This window comes from Nothobranchius furzeri, chromosome 4 (assembly GCF_043380555.1).
Source record: "Nothobranchius furzeri strain GRZ-AD chromosome 4, NfurGRZ-RIMD1, whole genome shotgun sequence".
Classification (NCBI taxonomy): Eukaryota; Metazoa; Chordata; class Actinopteri; order Cyprinodontiformes; family Nothobranchiidae; genus Nothobranchius; species Nothobranchius furzeri.
In genome coordinates this window covers 80,128,881-80,147,241 of record NC_091744.1, presented here as the reverse complement: position 1 = coordinate 80,147,241, position 18,361 = coordinate 80,128,881, and the positions used below count along the sequence as shown (strand labels likewise).

At 47.8% G+C, this 18,361-nt stretch overlaps 2 protein-coding genes across 6 annotated transcripts in view; both read left to right on the top strand.

The window, feature by feature from the left end:
* LOC107389112 (uncharacterized) overlaps nucleotides 1-7,240 on the top strand; it is a 15,756-nt gene extending 8,516 nt beyond the window's left edge. For 2 of the 4 annotated variants that reach the window (XM_015965060.3, XM_054733319.2), the window contains exons 8-14: nucleotides 345-645; nucleotides 755-848; nucleotides 925-1,012; nucleotides 2,213-2,528; nucleotides 4,962-5,055; nucleotides 5,128-5,215; nucleotides 5,866-6,954. In XM_015965060.3, coding sequence (XP_015820546.3) covers nucleotides 345-645; nucleotides 755-848; nucleotides 925-1,012; nucleotides 2,213-2,528; nucleotides 4,962-5,055; nucleotides 5,128-5,215; nucleotides 5,866-6,405 — 1,521 coding nt within the window. In that variant the 3' untranslated portion in view covers nucleotides 6,406-6,954. The other 2 variants (XM_070550474.1, XM_054733320.2) reach the window with 2 other exon arrangements.
* On the top strand, nucleotides 7,006-18,361 carry LOC107389113 (protein FAM3C). Of its 2 annotated transcripts, none has more exons than XM_015965062.3 (11): nucleotides 7,006-7,091; nucleotides 7,419-7,546; nucleotides 7,719-7,757; nucleotides 12,571-12,654; nucleotides 12,812-12,862; nucleotides 12,930-13,038; nucleotides 13,157-13,215; nucleotides 15,743-15,793; nucleotides 15,865-15,949; nucleotides 16,030-16,156; nucleotides 16,230-18,361. In XM_015965062.3, the coding sequence occupies exons 2-11, from the start codon at nucleotides 7,462-7,464 to the stop codon at nucleotides 16,317-16,319; spliced, it is 780 nt and encodes a 259-aa protein (XP_015820548.3). In that variant the 5' UTR covers nucleotides 7,006-7,091; nucleotides 7,419-7,461; the 3' UTR covers nucleotides 16,320-18,361. The 2 variants fall into 2 exon arrangements, with proteins under 2 accessions (XP_015820548.3, XP_054589297.2); XM_054733322.2 differs by having other exon boundaries at nucleotides 7,017-7,091; nucleotides 7,422-7,546.

Genomic DNA, 18,361 nt, shown 5'->3' with positions numbered 1-18,361 from the left:
ATGCTGCCTTACCTTGCCTTCTCTGGGGTGGCCAGCAATTCTCTAGGGGTAACCCAGGCCACCCTTTGGGGGCGCCACTGACCATGTTGAATAAACAAGATCTCAGTTTAAGTCAAAATAATCGTGACTATAATTTTTACCATAATTGAGCAGCCCTAGGAGATGATGATGAGGGTGGTGATGAAGGTCATAATCATAATGGTGGTGGTGTTGATGGCGATGATGATGAGGGTGGAAGGGTGATGAAAATAATGGTGGTGATGGTGAAAATGAAGGTGATGGTTATGATATTGGTGATTATGATGAAGGTGATGACGATGATCCTTCCTCTGGGACTCCACCAGGAGCTGAAATGTCCTCGCGGCATGGAGACCAACCCAAGCTCCTGGCCCTGGTTCTACCGGATGAACGACGCTATAGAGGGACGATTCGTCAGCTCCGCGCCCATCCTCACCCCCATTGTGGAAGACGAAGATGAGGACTGCGAGTCGCTGTCACCGACACCAAAAAAAGTCCGGCGAAGCAGAGGGAGTATGACTGAGTTCCTGATGGAGTCTGAGATGGACCTGCTGGTTGATAACGAAGAGAAGAATGGATCGTCAGCTCTGGTAGATCTGCCACGGGTCACAGAGGTCACCTACAAATGTAAGAACATCTCGAGCCTGGACATGTATGCTGGTTTTTGTGTAATTGTGAACCAGCTGAAGACTTCCTGTAGCAACTAAAGCAACGTGTGGTCCTCCGTTGTCCATAGTGACTGAAGAAGACACCAGGCGGCTGATTGAGTTACGAGCTGCTAATGAATCTCTGTTTACCGGCAGGAGGAACACGGCTAAACCTGCCTGGAGGTCAGGAACCTTCTTAAGCTGTGGTCTAACAGGGTGTGCCTGGGTCCCAGCTTCCTGTCTCTGTTTTTGGTTTCAGAGGAATAGTGAAGGAGTTGGGGCTGATGGGGAAGATAACACCTGACCAGGTGGCCAAGAAGTGGGACAACCTGAAGACAAAGTTTAAGGTGAAACAGCTGCTAGACTAGTGGACACTCATTTAATCAGTACATTTGCAGTGGTCTCTAGCAGGAATGTCATGTCATTAGTAGGACTTGTACTTCCTGATTCAGGCACATCTAAGGCCTAGTCCACACGTAGCCGGGTTTTTTTTAAAGCGAATATCCGCCCCTTTAAACCTTGCATCCACACCACCTCGTTTAAAAAAAAACTGTCCACACACCCGGATAAATACGTTGTTAAGGACATGCCAGACCTGTAGGCGGTAGTACTTGGAGAAGCCAGGTGCCGGGCAATAGCCGTTCTTAACCTCGTCCTTCGTCTGTGGTCTTCCGCAAGGAGCAGTAATTCCACTTTCAAAAACAAACAAGCAAAAAGCGCTTGGACAATTGATAAAGCGAGCGCAGCTCTGAGGGCATCCATGCTGTCGGCTAGTGTAAACACAGGCCGCACACGTGATGTCAGCATTTTTTGTCGCGGAAAGTGACGTTGCGGACCTTAAAACTCCGGTTTTGTCTGTCCACACACAGACACCCAAAACGGAGAAGACGCAGATCTTCACTTTTTTTAAAGAGATCCGTTTTCGTGTGAAAAAACTCCGTTTTCGTGTGGATGACAGGCCAAAACGTAGAAAAATATCTACGTTTTGGCAGATCCCCGGCTACGTGTGGACAGGGCTTAAGTCAGCTGGAGGAGGTAGTAGCTTCAGATGGCAGGATCTAGAGTCTTACTTCCTGATATGTGGACATCTCTCCTCTGATTGGCTAACAGCAGCACAACTCTACCACTGACTCTTGTTTGCTCTGCAACGTTGATGTTTTATCTCCACCAATAACACAAGCCTGGAGGAGTTCTGCTGTGTGGTGGAGAAGCTAATGCTAATGGTTAGCTTTTATAGCTGCTGTTTTCTGGATGCTAAACCAACAGCAGCCTTACCCGTCGTGAGACCAGATGGGTGAGTCCATGAATGTTGGTGACAGTGTGACGTAGATCTGTCAGGATTTTCTATCCTAGAGTTTCACCATCTGTTTTCTATCAGAAGCTACTGCAGGAGATAGGTGTAGGAGACTATTTTCATGTTCAGCCTGCATGAGACACTCAGAGTGACCCGTTAAGAGTCAGAAATGATCATTAACTGAGAACAAGATGAATCTGTCACAGGTCCAGCTGTTTCAAGATCTGCTTTCAAACCTTCTGTGTGTCTGAAGGACCTGAAGTTTCCTCCTCGAGGGATGGAGGCTCAGACCAGCCCGGCCTCGTGGCCCTGGTTCCAGCTGATGAGTGACGCTTTGGAGGGGCAGCTTGCAGGAAAAGCTCCCAAAGTGACACCCATCTGGACCAATGATGAGGACTGTGTGTTCAGCTCACCCCCCCACCCAGATAGAGATGGTTTGATGGTGGAGAAGGGTGGAGTGCCAGAGGTGGAGAGCATGCTGGGTAGAGATATCAGAGCGGCAGACACAAGCATCACCTTAATCGATGCCAGTGGGGACGAGTGTTCCACACCCTCAGAGTTCTACAAAAGTAAGTCTCATCTCCACGCTGCAGTCAGGTCCATCACAACCTGTACATCTGCAGAATGAAGTTCTCTTCACTTCCTGTATGAAACATGGACGTTTATAAACAACCAGACCAATAGGCTCCGCCCACATATGTTACTGAAAAGTGTAGCCATGAGTGTCTGAGCTGCTGCAGCAGCGGGTCTGAGACCAGGACCGTGACCCTCATTCACCAAACGTTTGTAGAAACTGTCCAACATTCCATCCTATGAGAGACCTTTACAGACCTGCCAACCTGTACGCTTTTTGTGTAGCAAGTACGCAGTTTGGCATCTAATTACGCCGGTACGACTCGCCCCTCTAAAAAAGCTGCAGACACGAGGGTTCTGTAGCAAATTCACATCTGGTACTCATGTCTGACAACACGACTCAGCAGCGTGGTGAAGAAGTTTAAGCCAATCATCGTAGAAAAGCAGAGAAAAACCATTCAGCCTAACCTGTAGCGTAAAACCACGCCCCCTCCTACCTGCTGCCACTCCCTCCATCCTCTGGTTACCTCTCGCTGCTGTTGTGGCATTTAAAAAGTGTGTGTGTGTGCGTGCGTGTGTGTATGTGTGTCTGCTCTGTCTTCTCGATCCCCAGTGAGTCGTGGAGGATGGCTGCTTATACTGAGCCAGGATCCTCTGGAGGTTTCTTCCCGTTAAAAGGGAGTTTTCCTCTCCACTGGCGCTGCATGCTTGCTTAGTATGAGGATTGCTGTAAAGGCTCTGACACTAGTCAGTGACTCGATGCAACCTGCAGGGTGATTGGCCTAATGACCTGACCTGTATTGGAATGTTTACTGTTTGAAGGTCCTTGAGACGACTCTGGTCCTGGTTTAGTGCTTTATAAATAAACTGAATTGAATTGAATTCAGATGGGGGGGGGGGGGGGGGGCTTCTTCCCCCCCACACCTCTCCAGGTCCCACTGTGGTCGCTCACAGGAGCAATAAAGTCAAACAAGGAAGTTAATGGAAGGAACACTCTCCGGCGGCACCCCCCGCCCCCATGGACTCCAAAAAGGGTGGGTAGTCTGTCTGACCTGCAGTGTAGTGCATAAGCACAAACCACAGTGTGGACCTGTTGCCCCACAGTTAGGCGAAGGGCTACCCCCACCTTCACCACGGTTAACCCCAACAAGCATGCACTAAGACGGGGACTACAAGTATGCCCTTACCTGCTTGGCACAACTCGAGCAAGCTGGTTCCAGAGCCAAGCATTGAGGTGAGTCAGACTATATCTAGTTATCCCAAAGGGCTCAGATGGAGGCAGCGGGACTGGTTTGGATTCTTGGAGACGTTTTGCTTCTCTTTCGAGGAGCTTAGTCCATTCAGACTGGAATATGGGAGAGTCGAGCTTATAAGCTGTAGCTGTTTATTGTTGCTTAATGAGCAGAAACTACCTCTGAATACCCCTCCTCTCCTTCCCCTGATGAGTGGTTGTGTTGATTAGATAGATGCAGGAAGGTGTGACCTAGACTGAAGCTGTTTAGGAATGAGATTCAAAGCTGCATTATAGGTACTGGAAAGATGAAATCTAAGCCCCGCCCCTATTTAAAGTGGGTTTTCCACGGTTGACATAGATGGCTTCTTTTACTCCTCTCTCCAACCATCTGTCTTCTCTGTCCAAAAATACCTGAACCAGTGGCTCAAACTGGAGTGGAGTCAAACTTAAAAGCTGTAGCTGTCTAATGTTGTATAACAAGGCACAAAGGAGGTTAACGACTATTAGGGGTACTCAAGAGTAGTTTCTGCTCGTTATACAGCTACAGCTTATAAGCCTGACTCTCCCATACTCCAGTCAGAACTGACAAAGCTCCTCGGATGAGAAGCGAAACGTCTTCAAGAATCCATCTTCATCTGAACCCTTTTGGATTGTTTGGAGTTAGTTTTATTCTGGTTAGTGCAGAGCTGTCAGTTTAGTTACCATGGCAACGCGTGGATGTTCTGGGGGGGGGGTTCTCGTTGGGGATCTCCCAGTCGGTCGTAGGTGTCTTTCTAGGTTCTACCAGCAGTTATGTGTTAAAGCTGTCTCTCCACAGATACCATTACTGATTGGGTCAGATAGTGGATGTTCTGGTCCCCTCGTTCTACCACTAGATGGTGTTCCTACGTGTGGTCACAGCTGGTCTGATGTTCAGGAACATTTTTACGCACGATGCATAAAAGTGTTTCCATGCACGAAATACACACAAATCTGCGTGAGTCTGGTTGATAAACACGGACCCTGGTCTGACCTGGTTTTGGACATCAGATGTTTAGGGTCCAAGCTGGTGACACCTGGTACCTGTGGTCTCCAGCTTAGTCCAGTACCAGAATCGGGACCAAACAGACCAGGAGCAGCTCTGAGGCTTTATTGTTCATTAGCTGCTCCTTCAGATCCGAGCTGTAAACATGTAACGGTACCATTTGTGTCGCAGTGACGGATCAGGACACCAGGAGGATGATTAAACTCCGTGCTGCTAATGAGCTGCTCTTCACTGGGAGGAGGAACGCTGCCAAAGCTGCCTGGAAGTAAGGATCCCTGAATCTGTTTGGTTCCTGTTCTGGTTCCATGTTAACTGGCGTGTTCTGATCCAACACCAGAGCCATCCTAAAGGAGCTCGGCCTGCTGGGGAAAGTCTCCACCTACCAAATGGCCAGGAAGTGGGACAACCTGAAGAGGAGGTACAAGGTAAGGAACAATCCCGGCTCTTTTCCAACGGTTTTCCCCCGGCCTTTAAATTCCTGCCTTGTTGTGGTTCCTAGCGTTCCGACCCGGTCCAAAAACAGTCAGCCACTGATTGGCTAGGGGGTGGAGTCACTGGTTGTTCCAGAGCGTAAACACACACACACGCACGCACGCACGCACGCACACACACACACACCAGGTCCGTCCTCTAAACCCTTCCCAACAAGAACAGGTATTTATAATATGATGACACATATTCTAAACGTCTGCCTTATGTGGGTTTGGGTTGCTTGCTAATGCTGGCGCACCCTGGTGGAGGACTCTGGTACTACATGCAGCGCAGCAGGCATGTGAACAAAGATGCGTCTACGCGAGCTTAAAAAGCCAGTAGAGCCCGGCGCTAACAGAAGACAACCAGTTCTGGCTTTGCTTCCCCTTCCGCTGCCTTGGGCTGAGAAGGTGTGATTTGTGCAGAGGGGGCGGGTGGTCAGAGGAGTGGAATGATGGATGGATCAGGTCTTACCAGGATTGTTCGTTTCAGAGGAGATTAAAACGATTCTTTTTGACTTAACATAAGTTTACCGGTTTCCATCCACATGCACCTCAACCCAAAGTGTGTTTCTGATAAGCGTCTGAACACCCCCTCTGCTCAGGACCTGAAGTATCCTCCTGCTGGGGTGGACCGAGCTGCGGACAGCGCATCCTCCTGGCCGTGGTTCCACCTGATGAATGAAGCCATGGAAGGCCGTCTAGCGAGCAGCGCCCCCCTCCTCATCCCGGTCATTCGGGAGGACGATCAGCATCTTGACCCCGCCCCTCGACACAGGCTCCGTCCTACACCTCCCCCGCCTCCCTGCTCTGACTTTGACGAGGAAGTGTTTGGAGATGAGCGGAGCATGGCGCCGTGCGACAGGCCGCTGGATCAGGAGTGGGAGGTGTTGGGGCGGGATCGGGTGGTGCTGGAGCATGAGCGCAAGGTGGTGGAGCGAGACCGAGTGGCTGTAGAGAGAGAGAGGGCAGCGATGCAGGCAGAGCGGCTCTGGTTGAACCGAGAACGTGCAGCGCTGGAGCGCGACCGAGCCCTGGTGGAGCAGGACAGAGAGGCGCTAGGCCGCGAGAGGGAGGTCTTGGACCAGAGAACCCTGATGCTGAACTCTGTGGTACACTCGGGACACCTCAGCAGCCTGATGTAGGTGAGATGCCAGGACTGTTTATATAGAGCCTTCTGGAGTCCTACAGCCCCCCAAGACACTTTATAACATTCACATCCTGGTGTTGATGAGCTACATCGTAGCCACAGCTGCTCTGGGACACACTGACAGAAGCCACCGCTCCCTCTGACCTCCACCAGCAGGTGGGGATGGGCAGGAGTGTCCAGCGACTGAAGGACCGAGCGGTGCTCAAACCGGCAACCCTCCGTGTGTGTGTGTGTGTGTGCTCTGGTCTTAGCCCTGGTCTTGCTTCCGGTCCCTGTCCTGGTTCCGGTCCCTGTCCTGGTCCTGGTTCCGGTCCAGAGCACCTTTAATGAGCTGCTCAAACACGAAGAGATGAGTGCTAAACCTCTGAACAGCTTCTGGTTCTGATGGGCCGGTGAGGAGGAACCTACTGCTGTGGGCCAGAACATGGAGATGGTTGTTTGGTTCTGACCCGGTCCTGCTGCAGCAGAACCGGGGGTTAGGGTAAAGAGCTTTTATTGTTGAGGGGTTTCTATGAAATAACTAATAAATGATATTATTAATAAACCTTTTGGTTAAAGTCTCACTGCTTTGTTGTTTAACACCTGAGAATCTGCCAGGGGGCGGAGCCAGGAGAACAAACTCCCCACCAGGAAAAACTGGCTCCAGGCTAAGACACGCCCCCCCTGCCCTGAAACTCACAGGTAAGGTGTGAGTCAGATTAGTTTGATTAGGAACTACTTTATTAGTATTATCGTTGCTGTTGGTCAGTACTAGTACTACTAATGATAATAATACTAATACTCAGACTTTTCCAGCAGGAGCATCAACAGTGATTCAGGCTGATAAAGTGGAGGCAGTTAGGAAGAGTAATAATACTCTGATTACATTTATTACCAGTAATAGTAATAATAGATCTTATCAATATTTCAATTCCTATGAAGCTAAAATCAAACATGTTTCAAACATGAAAGACAAAATTTAACCCTTAACTATTATCCACCTGAGCCCCGCCTCCTTCCTCCTCACAGCAGCTGCTGATTGGCTGTCACCTGGCAGGCCAGGTGGAACCGGATGATCCTGTTTGTTTTGGAGTGTCTCAGGTCTCCTCCGAGGGAACGGCAGCCGGACATCAGAACCATGTTCACCATCAGAGTTGGTCAGTGTCTTTATTCTTATGACTTCCTGTTTACCTGTGAGGCAGGACAAGCTTTAGCTGCTGATTGGTTAGTTTTGTTTTGTTTTTGCTGATAGCTGCACTTGTAAAAGCTTCAGGTGTTCTGGTCTTTCACAGGAAGTTCCACCTGAATCCTTCTGTTTTTGCCTTCCAGGTAAAACTCACACAACCAGCAGATGGAACCTTCTCAGATGTGAGTTGTGATTTTGGTTTATTGCTGCGACCAGAGCCAGTGTAGATGGAACAGCTTGATGGTTCTGACCCAAATCAGAAGATCAGCAATGTTTTAAATATCAACTTCAGTCATTTTTATTACATCTGCAGTGGTTTCTAGTAGAAATGAATGCCTTGTAAGTCCTACTCAGGGGAAAAAGCCCAGAAGTGCCTGAACAGGGAGCCCAAGTCCCCTCCCCTCCCGGTCGGCTCATGGGTCTCTGATCGGGGCTAAAAGAGCCATCTCCTAACCCGCTCCGCCCTGGATCAACATGTACGTCTATTTAAATGAAAAGTAATGATGGTGTTTCGACCACGCCTGTCAGGTACTGTGAGATTCATCAGCTTGTAAAAGTTCGTAATTAGCATGACTACACACCAGACGTCGGTATGTCACCACAGAAGCTCCTCCCCCTAGCGTAGCTGCTACTCACCACATGACCAGATGTATGGTGGTTCTTTCCTCCTGAAGAAAGGACTTAAAGTTTGCTGAACTTACAGCCATTTTTCCCAGTTTTCTCCGTGTCTGGTTCGATGACGTCACTTTCATGAAGCACATTTGTAGTCCTGGACTTATTTTCACACAAAACCTAAAATACCGTTCCCCCCGTTAGAAAATAAGTGTGTTCTTGGTATCAAAATGTGTTTAAAATTCACGGACATCATGTGTGAAATCCATGGAACAAAACAAGCGTTTTTAGCCGTGTTGACTTGCATTCATTTTAGTGTTCTTCGAGGGACCCGTGGTCCGGAAGCAGGTGGGCGTGGCTTAAACTCCCTATTCAGCTGGAGCTTCAGACAACAGGATTTAGTCTTACTTCCTGATATGTGGATATCTCTCCTCTGATTGGCTAGCAGCTGTGGTGTAATTGGATATTTATATAAAGACTACAGAGTCGCAGGGGGATGACGTGTGTGTGTGTGTGTGTGTGTGGGGGGGGGGGTCTCTGTTATGCCCATGCTAGAGAGTGTGGACAAAGGGAAGCCATGGTTGACCATGTCAAATGCAGCCGATAAGTCGAGCAGGATAAGCACTGTGGATTTGGCAGTCACTCTAGCTTCTTTTAAGGATTTCGTCACTGCTAACAGAGCAGTTTCAGTGGAGCGGCCCTTTTTGAACCCAGATTGGTACGGGTCAAGCAGACAGTTTTGTGAGAGGTATTCTGTGATCTGCTTGAAAGCCACCCTTTCAATGATTTTGGACAGAAAAGGGAGGAGAGAGATAGGTCGGTAGTTCTCCACATGAGTTCTCATTGGAGGAAGAGATGTTTTTTTTTTTAGCAGCGGTTTAACCTGAGCATGCTTGAGAGAGGACGGAAATGTACCGGATGTCAGTGAAGCGTTGATCACATGTGTGACTGCTGCGGCTACTGTAGGAGCAATAGCTTGGAGCAGCTTAGTCGGAATGGGGTCGAGTGGGCATGTAGTAGGGCGGCTGCACGTGAGAAGCTTGGACACACAGTTCTCAGTGAGAGGAGAAAAGAGGAAAATGAAGCAGTAGGGCTTGAGATGGGTGGGCTAGAAGGAGTTTGTGGTAGTGAATGTTCAGGAGTGGCCAGTTGAGTAAACTGTTTGCTTATAGCTGACACTTTGTCAGTGAAGAAGGAGGCAAAGGTGTCAGCTGATAGATTGTTGGTTGGAGGTGGAGACGGAGGGTTGAGCAGAGTTTTGAATGTTGAAAATAGTTTCTGAGAGTCAGTAGAGCTGAGAATTTTGTCAGTGTAGAAAGCTTTCTTTGCATCAGTGATGCTGGCAGAGAATAAGGACAGTAATTCATGAAATTTCAATTGATCACGACAATCTTTTGTTTTGCGCCATTTCTGTTCCGCAGTTCTAAGATTGGTGCGTAGAGACCGGAGGGTATCATTTAGCCAAGGGTGCGACTGAGAGGATCTAGCAGGTCTAGTGGCTAAAGGGCACAAGTTGTTAAGACAAGAGCAGAGTGTGGAGCAGAGTGACTCGGTGGCATCATTCACTTCATAAGCAGAGAATGTGCTGGGAGATGGAAGAGTGGAGGCAACAAGAGAGGAGAAGTGGTTGGGTGCCAGATTGCGGAGGTTGCGGCGGAATGGGACCACTGGGGAGGAAGCAGTGGACCTCCCTTGTAGAGTTGAGCTGAAATGGATGAAGTAATGATCGGAAAGATGCAGCGGTGTGACAGAGATTGTGTCTATGGCACAGTTTCTGGTGAAAATGAGGTCAAGTGCTTTTCCAGCTTTGTGAGTTGGAGGACTTTGTACTAGTTTTAGATCAAATGATGACATTAGTGACAGGAAGCCTGATGAGCTGGGATTGTCCAGGTGAATATTCATGTCTCCAAGGACCATTGTGGGACAGTCGTGCTCAGGAATGGAGGAGAGCAGGGTGTCGAGTTCATCAAGAAAGTCTACGAGTTGACCTGGTTGACGATATATGACAAACAAAAATAATTTTTTCGGGACAGTTACCTGGATGGCACGGTATTCAAAGGAGTTGTATTTAGTGATGGGTAGCAACTGACTGTATATCCATTTGTTGGACATTAACATGCCCGTTCCACCACCTCGGCCAGATGCACGAGAAGTGTGGGAGAACGTGTGGTTAACTGACAGAGCAGATGGGGTAGCATTGTCACATGGTTTGATCCAGGTCTCGGTGAGAGCCAGTGCATCGAGTTACAGGTGGTTTGCTTATGCAGTAATGAAGTCTGCTTTGTTTACAGCTGATTGGCAGTTCCTACGTCCCATAGACAGGTGGGTGTCTTCGGGGGGAGTTGGTTTTAGCGAGAGGAGGTTTTGAAGGTTGCGAAAGCGATTTGCTGTGTGTGACCTTTCTCTGAAGCCAGTGATCACAGGTATAGGATAATGGCACATTTTGCAAGGTGTCGATGGAGCAGCGTCTGGGTCGAGTTTGTTTGCTCTGTGGACACGCGCAGGTAAATACGTATGTCTTTACCCCGGAGGGGCTGAGACACAAGGGCTGACGCTTCAGTTATGACACCAAAACTTATGCTGTGCTACTATTTGGAAACAGGTGTTCATGCAGCAGCTGATTGCAGTGGTTGAGACCTAGATCACCTGATGAGTGTTTTCGGGGAGGGCAGAAACAGCTCGTTCACAGCCCCTGATTGCACTCATTGTTTTCAGTTGGCCCAAACCGGAGCTACTAGACAACAGGATTACCCACAGATGAGTTTCCTTCTCTTTCTCAATGGAAGATGGTGCAAAGCAAAAGTTTAAAGAGCAAGTCAACCCCTGCCAGATTCTTACTCAACTCCCTCTTCATGTTTGAAAAATGCAACAAATGCTGTTGCCTTGCAGACCGAGAGGGCGGAGCCGCAAACCAATACACACACACACAGGCTCACAACGACATTGTGACATCATAAGGACCAGTTTACATCATAGCATACCTCTTAGCCAATAGCGGTGGCAGATTTAAATTCAAATGCAGTGCAGAGTTTTTACCTGACGACGGCACAACACTGACAGTTTTAGGCAGAATATTTAAATTTTAACTAAGATGCACTGAAGTGCCAAATTATTGACTACACATGTCTGCAGCACGATTAGACACTCGTTTATGTAGTTTATCAGCAAAAACAAGTTGATTTAGGGGTGACTTGCTCTTTAAGAAGACAAAAACAAGCACTAACAGACACTCAAGGCCCTTCGGTGCAGATTCAATCTGATAATAATAATTCAGTTTGTTTATATGGCACTCAAGGTCACCTCACAGTAAGATAAAGAACACATGATGATGAAACAAAGTAAGATCACCTCAATATAGATTAAAAATCAGTAAAACAGATAAATGAGACGGGCGGGTTGAGAATCTCAGGTGGAAGAGAATTCCAGAGGTGAGGAGCAGGGCGACTGAACGCTCTGGACCTCAGAAGACAAATGGGACAGGGGCGCTGAGAGATGGATGGAGGACGGGTGGAGACGTTCACTTGCAACAGTTCACTGAGATATGGAGGGCGAGGTTATGCAAGAAGAAGGATTTTGAAAGTGATCCGAAATTTTACAGGAAGCCGGTGCAGCTCCTTCAAGACGGGGCAATGTGATTGGTGGACGGGGTTTTGGAGACGACACGGGCAGCCGAGTTCTGACACGCAGTAACGGGTTCTCGAGTCGTTCTGGATGGAGTTTGTTTTATTAGGAAACGTCTGAGTGCAGCCTCTGAGCCGTCGTTCGGTCTGGTTACCGTGGCAACGCCTGTGTGATGGGGAGCAGAGGTGGTTCTCTAGTTGTAAAATAGGACTGGAATCGGATCTGTGCGGTTTATCTGTCACTCCACAGCGTCCCAGACCCAGCACAGCTGCAGACAGATCTCCTTCAGGAGATCCGAGCGCTCACAGAGGACTCGTTCCCTCCTGAGAGCATGTGCTGTTGAATCCTCTACGGGTCAGCCATGACGTCAGATTCCCATCAGTCACGAGTCTTTTATTGGTTTTATACGAAAAATCCCCTTTTCCACCGACATAATAGTTTATTGGCTAAAATAATTTTATAGTAAAGTTTCTGGACAAGGAACATCGACGACGGAGACCTTCAGTACTGCGGTTCCACCGTAGCTGTTGTTAAGTTACGCACAAACTGGTGAATACGTGTAAAATCGTTCCTATGCACAGACCTGTTCGTGAGTACGATCAATAACTGAGGGCCCACCTCAGATGGTCCAGACTTATCAGAACTCGCTCCTGGACCTCCGTTTATTGTCATGACAACATCTGGATCTTTGGGTCAAAGCAGAACCAGCCAGGCTGAGGAAACTCCAGCTCCTCAAAATAACCTATCCTGTTCCCCTTTCAGGGTTTCTTCAGGCGGCGCTGGTTCTGATCCTGTTGGTTGTGGTCCTGGTTGTTCTCCTGCAGCTCTACAGCGACCCGTCCAAAGGTACCATTAGATCTCTCTACAGAACCACCAGACCGTCTCCGGTTCTGTTGGATCTACAGGTGTAAGGGTTAAGGTCGATCTATTCACCTGATAAGTTCTGTGAGAGGTTCTTCAGAACCTTCTGGATCCATCTGATGGTTCAATGTTGTTTGTCCAGCTTTAACAAGGGACGGGTCTGTCTCCAGTCAGATGTCCTCCACTCAGTCAGGTGAGTGATGATTGATTTGATCAGAGCCACATGATTGGACCCAGAGCACTGAGTGGTTTCTCTGTAGACGGAACCTGTTTGATGAAGAAGAGCTGCCCGTATGACCACTACAGCTTCTTCCTCCAGAGCGGAGCTGCTAACGTTGTTCCTCCCAAGATCTGCATCAACAACAACCTGTAGGAGCTGCTGCCGGGCCCACTGGGCCTCTTCTGGTCCTCCTGTGGTTCTGTTGGACGCTTTCTGTGTGGTTCTGTTGTGTATGTTGTAGGTCACAGGGTTGTTGTTTGTGTTCAGGATTGTTGGATCGGTTCTGAACAACGCCGGCGTTGGAATCAACATTGTGACTTTAAACGGTGAGCCCCCCTTAAAGCTGCAACAGGAAACGAGCTGAAAGCTAAGCCTAGCCCCTTAAACACGTCTCCTCCACCACAGAAAAGCTGAACTCAGCCAAACAAAAGTTATATGAGTACTTTGTTTCAGGGCTAGAACACGCGCTTTAGTGAGTGGATGGGTCAACGCAGCTGGTTGCAAAATAAACCGCGCTCAAGGGAACGCACATCGACGTAACGATGGCGTCCACAACCACCGGGACCGATCCGTTTTCCACCTACGAAGTGCTGCAAGGCTGCTGTGAGCGAATATTTTAGCCTCCCAAAGCTGCTATAGAAACTCAGAAGATGGTGGTCCTTCTGCAGAGCTGGCAGATTATCACGCAGACAGATTGGCTCCAGCTGAGTCAGATTACGTTAGATTAACAGTAATATTAAAACAATCCAGTGAACATCGGTTCATAATGTGGTGTTCTACATTTCTCTCTGTCTACAACCAGCTGTACGGCAAGCCATTTTAATATTTAATCAACGCTCTGTAATTCCTGTTCTAAATAACAATAATATAATTTATCCTTGTCTAAATAATATTCTTACTGATGAAATTGGAAAAGATACGAACAAGTAGAAATTACATTAAAGTCATCAGTAATGTTCATAACTGCACTAGTAGGAGTCTCCATCCTTCAGCGCTAACCCTAACCCAGCCGTCAACAGTTAAACATTTGTGTTTTTACACAAACTCTAAAAAGGTCTTCAGGCAAATATAATTAAAGGTGTGGATCACTGAAAAACACTGTTTTAATGATTATTTCTGATTCTAACGGGTCACTCTGAGTGTCTCATGCAGGCTAAACATGAAAATGGTCTCCTACACCTATCTCCTACATTAGCTTCTGATAGAAAACAGACGGTGAAACTCTAGGATTAGAAAATCCTGACAGATCTACGTCACAATGTCACTAACTTTCATGGACTCACCCATCTGACTCACGACGGGGAAGGCTGTTGTTGGTTTAGCGTCCAGGAAACGGCAGAGAACGAGAAGCTAACTGTTAGCATTAGCAACTCCACCACACAGCAGAACTCCTCCATGCTTGTTATTGGTGGAGATAAAACACACGTTGCAGATCAGAAGTGGAGTGAATTTTTCTAAGCAAAGATCCCTGAAAATCAACAGATACTTCGGGGGTTCAAAGCCTTTATCGTGGCTTTAATCAGTCATTTATAGGATGTGCGATTCATGTGTTAGTACAGATGGGAAATTAATTATTGTGAAATAATCATGAAACCATGAATATCAGATTATAATCATACCACCAAAATTTATAATCGTCGCAGCCCTAACACTCACTGTGCTGGTGTTACCATAAGCTTCACCAGGTTTGTCTCCATCCATGTTCCATGTCTCACCAACATCTCGCATTGATGACGGTAGTCTGACCGCTGCACAAAGCCTTCTCCAGCACATCCCAAAGATGGGGTTAACGTCTGGACTCTGATGTGAAAATAATGTCTCATGCCCCCTGAACCAGTCTTTGTCTATCTGACCCAATGAATCCTGGCTTTGTCATCTTGGAACATGGCTGTGCCGTCAGGGAAGATGGACTAACCTGGTCATTCTTGGAGCACATCCTGTTGGTGAACCTAGACCTGACCACCTGCAGCAAGCCCAGATCATAGCACTGCCCCCACAGGCTTGTACAGTAGGCACTGGGCATGATGGTGCATCACTTGGTCTGCCTCTCTTCTTACCCTGGTGCACCATCACTCTGCACCAGGGTCCATCTGGACTCCTCAGACCAGCTTTTGTAAAGCGTTGGACAGTTCTGAACCCAGTTTTAGTCGTTTCTGCATCTCCTTAGATGTTTTCTCTGCTCGATGCCGATGACATGACCCTTCTCACACAGACTAACATCTTCACCACCGGATGTGTCTTTCCACCTGGTTGTTTTAAGAAATGAGAAGCAGCTCGTTGCACCATTTGCGTTAAATAACCTGCAGTAATTATCCAATAGGAGGCTCTTACCTGTCTGCTCAGGTAAAGCGTTATTATGCAACTTTTTAATGTTTTTGAATTGTTTTCTTGAGCCAGTTTGTGCTAAAATGAGCCTTTAGAGGGTTAATGAAAGGCCACCCAGCCCCTATCGGCCCCTGTGGCCAGAATATCACACCTGCAACTTCAGACTGTGTTTAGCGCTCTCTCGTTTCTCCTGGAAATGCAGGTTTCTGGTTCTGTTGGACATGGCCCAGTAAGGGGAGGGGTGGGTGATTGCGTTTAAAGCCTAGCTTGTTCTGTAGATTTGCTGCAGTAGGATTGAAGCACTAGTGTGTGCGTTGTAGTTGGGGTTGTGGGGACTAGGGTAGGAGTCCGTGCAGCGCTAAGGAAGCTCATGCTGACCGTAGATTTGATGTCTTTTCTAAATTTGTTTGAAATGAACTAAATATAAAAGCGTCCGTTTTATTTTGTTGTTGGATTTTAGAGTTTTATTGTGAAGTGAGCTGTCGGGTTTGATTCTGCTGCTGAACTCACCGGGATCTTCTCTGACAGGTAAAACAGGAGAGGTTCTGAACACCGATCACTTTGACATGTACGGTGGTGGTAAGTCCCAGCAGGTTCTGATCCGCTTCCTGAGAACTTCACGTGTGACTGATGAGTGTTGTGTGTTACAGATGTGGAAACGCTCATCAAGTTCCTGAAGTCCATTGAGACGGGTTCTGTAGTTCTGATGGCATCCTACGATGAGCCGGCCACAAAGTAAAGGATCTGACAGCCAGAAGAATCCTTCAGACGTCGGCTGGTTCTTCTCTCACCGCCTCTGTTTTGTGTTTGAACAGGTTGAACGACGAAGCCAGAAAGCTGATCGCAGATCTGGGAAGCTCCGCCATCCAGACTTTGGGATTCAGGGACACGTGGGTGTTCGTGGGTGGGAAAGGAACATCTGTGAAGAGCAGCATGGAGAAGGTGAGCCCAGAAAAGAAACCAGACTGAAACAGACTTTGGCCCGGTTCTGATGGACCTTGTGTTTATGTTGCAGCATGTGAAGAACGACCAGGCCTCTAACAAGTACGACCAGTGGCCCGAGCTGGTCCAGCTGGAGGGCTGCATCCCCAAGTACCTGGACTGACCTGCACCTGTGAACCGGGTCCTGGTCCTGTGGGTTTAGATGTTTCCCTGCTTTTTTATGAGCAGGACCTTGATGATGTAATCAGGCCTGCTGAAGCAGGAAAACATCTGGAACCAGGACCAGAGGCCTCACAGCTGTGTTAGGTGTTGAGTAATGTTGGGTCTGAACACCTTTATAAAACTTGTGCAGAGTCCTGACTTAAGTCCTTCTTCAGCTCAGCAGGTGACATCCACACCTGTCCTGCAGATGAGCTCAGGTGTTTATGGATCACATCCCTCCTCCTACACACAACTTGTGTCATAAATGGACGATGCTAACTACGGTATGAATATTGTGCATAGAAATCAACCTGCTTGTCCACGGCATGTAACCATGACAACCAGGATGGGAGTCCTGGCTCTTGGGCGTGACGTAGGCCTTCGAGTGGCTCCGTGCTGCTGTAGGCTGAGCGACTAAGCTATGAAACGATCACAGCCGACGTAACAAATAAGAAACAAACCATGAAACGAGGTGGAGAGATGGGAGCCCAAGATGACAATCATGGATAATATCAATAAAGGTGGCGCTAGAGGCCGGTTCCTCGTGTCAGCCACAACGTGTTTGTTAGGATTTCGTTAAAGATGGTAAGCAATGGGAGAAATGTCTTGTTTACAGTATAATAACGACATTTTACAAGCCAACTGTCAGGTAAACAGCCTGTGACGTACACTCACCTAAAGGATTATCAGGAACACCACACTAATAGTGTTTGACCTCCTTTCACCATCAGAACTGCCTTAATTCTTGATTCAACAAGGTGCTGAAAGCATTCTTTAGAAATGTTGGCCCATATTGATAGGATAGCATCTTGCAGTTGATGGAGATGTGTTGGATGCACATCCCGGGCATGAAGCTCCCGTTCCACCACATCCCAAAGATGCTCTATCTGGTTGAGATCTGGTGGCCGTGGGGGCCGTTGTAGTACGGTGAACTCATTTTCATGTTCAAGAAACCAATTTGAAATGATTGGAGCTTTATGACATGGTGCATTATCCTGCTGGAAGTAGCCATCAGAGGATGGGTACATGGTGGTCATGAAGGGTTGGACGTGGTCAGAAACAATGCTCAGGTAGCCCGTGGCATTTAAACCATGCCCAGCTGGCACTAAGGGGTCTAAAGTGTGCCAAGAAAACGTCCCCCACACCATTACACCACCACCACCAGCCTGCACAGTGGTAACAAGGCATGATGGATCCATGTTCTCATTCTGTTTACGCCAAATTCTGACTCTACCATCTGAATGTCTCAACAGAAATCAAGACTCACCAGACCAGGCAACATTTTTCCAGTCTTCAACTGTCCAGTTTTGGTGAGCTGGTGCAAATTGTAGCCTCTTTTTGCTATTTGTAGTGGAGATGAGTGGTTCCCGGTGGGGCCTTCTGCTGCTGTAGCCCATCCGCCTCAAGGTTGTGCGTGTTGTGGCTTCACAAATGCTTTGCCGCGTTCCTCGGTTGTAACGAGTGGCTATTTCAGTCAAAGTTGCTCCATCAGCTTGAATCAGTCGGCCCATTCTCCTCTGACCTCTACCATCAACAAGGCATTTTCGCCCACAGGACTGTGGCATGTTTTTCCCTTTTCACACCATTCTTTGTAAACCCTAGAAATGGTTGTGGGTGAAAATCCCAGTAACTGAGCAGATTGTGAAATACTCAGACCGGCCCGTCTGGCACCAACAACCATGCCTCGCTCAAAATAGCTTAAATCACCTTTCTTTCTTATTCTGACCTTCAGTTTGGAGTTCAGGAGATTGTCTTGACCAGGACCACACCCCTAAATGCTCTGAAGCAACTGCCTTGTGATTGGTTGATTAGATAACTGGATTAAGGAGAAGTTGAACAGGTGTTCCTAATAATCCTTTAGGTGAGTGTAGTAGTCGGTCTGCGTATTTCCCCGAAGTTGCACACGTGACGAGACGCACGGATAGACGGAACAGTGGCTCCTGTGTTGTGCCATGCGTTTGTTTCAGATTTCTGGTTTAATAAAAAAAAAATCTAAATTTGAAA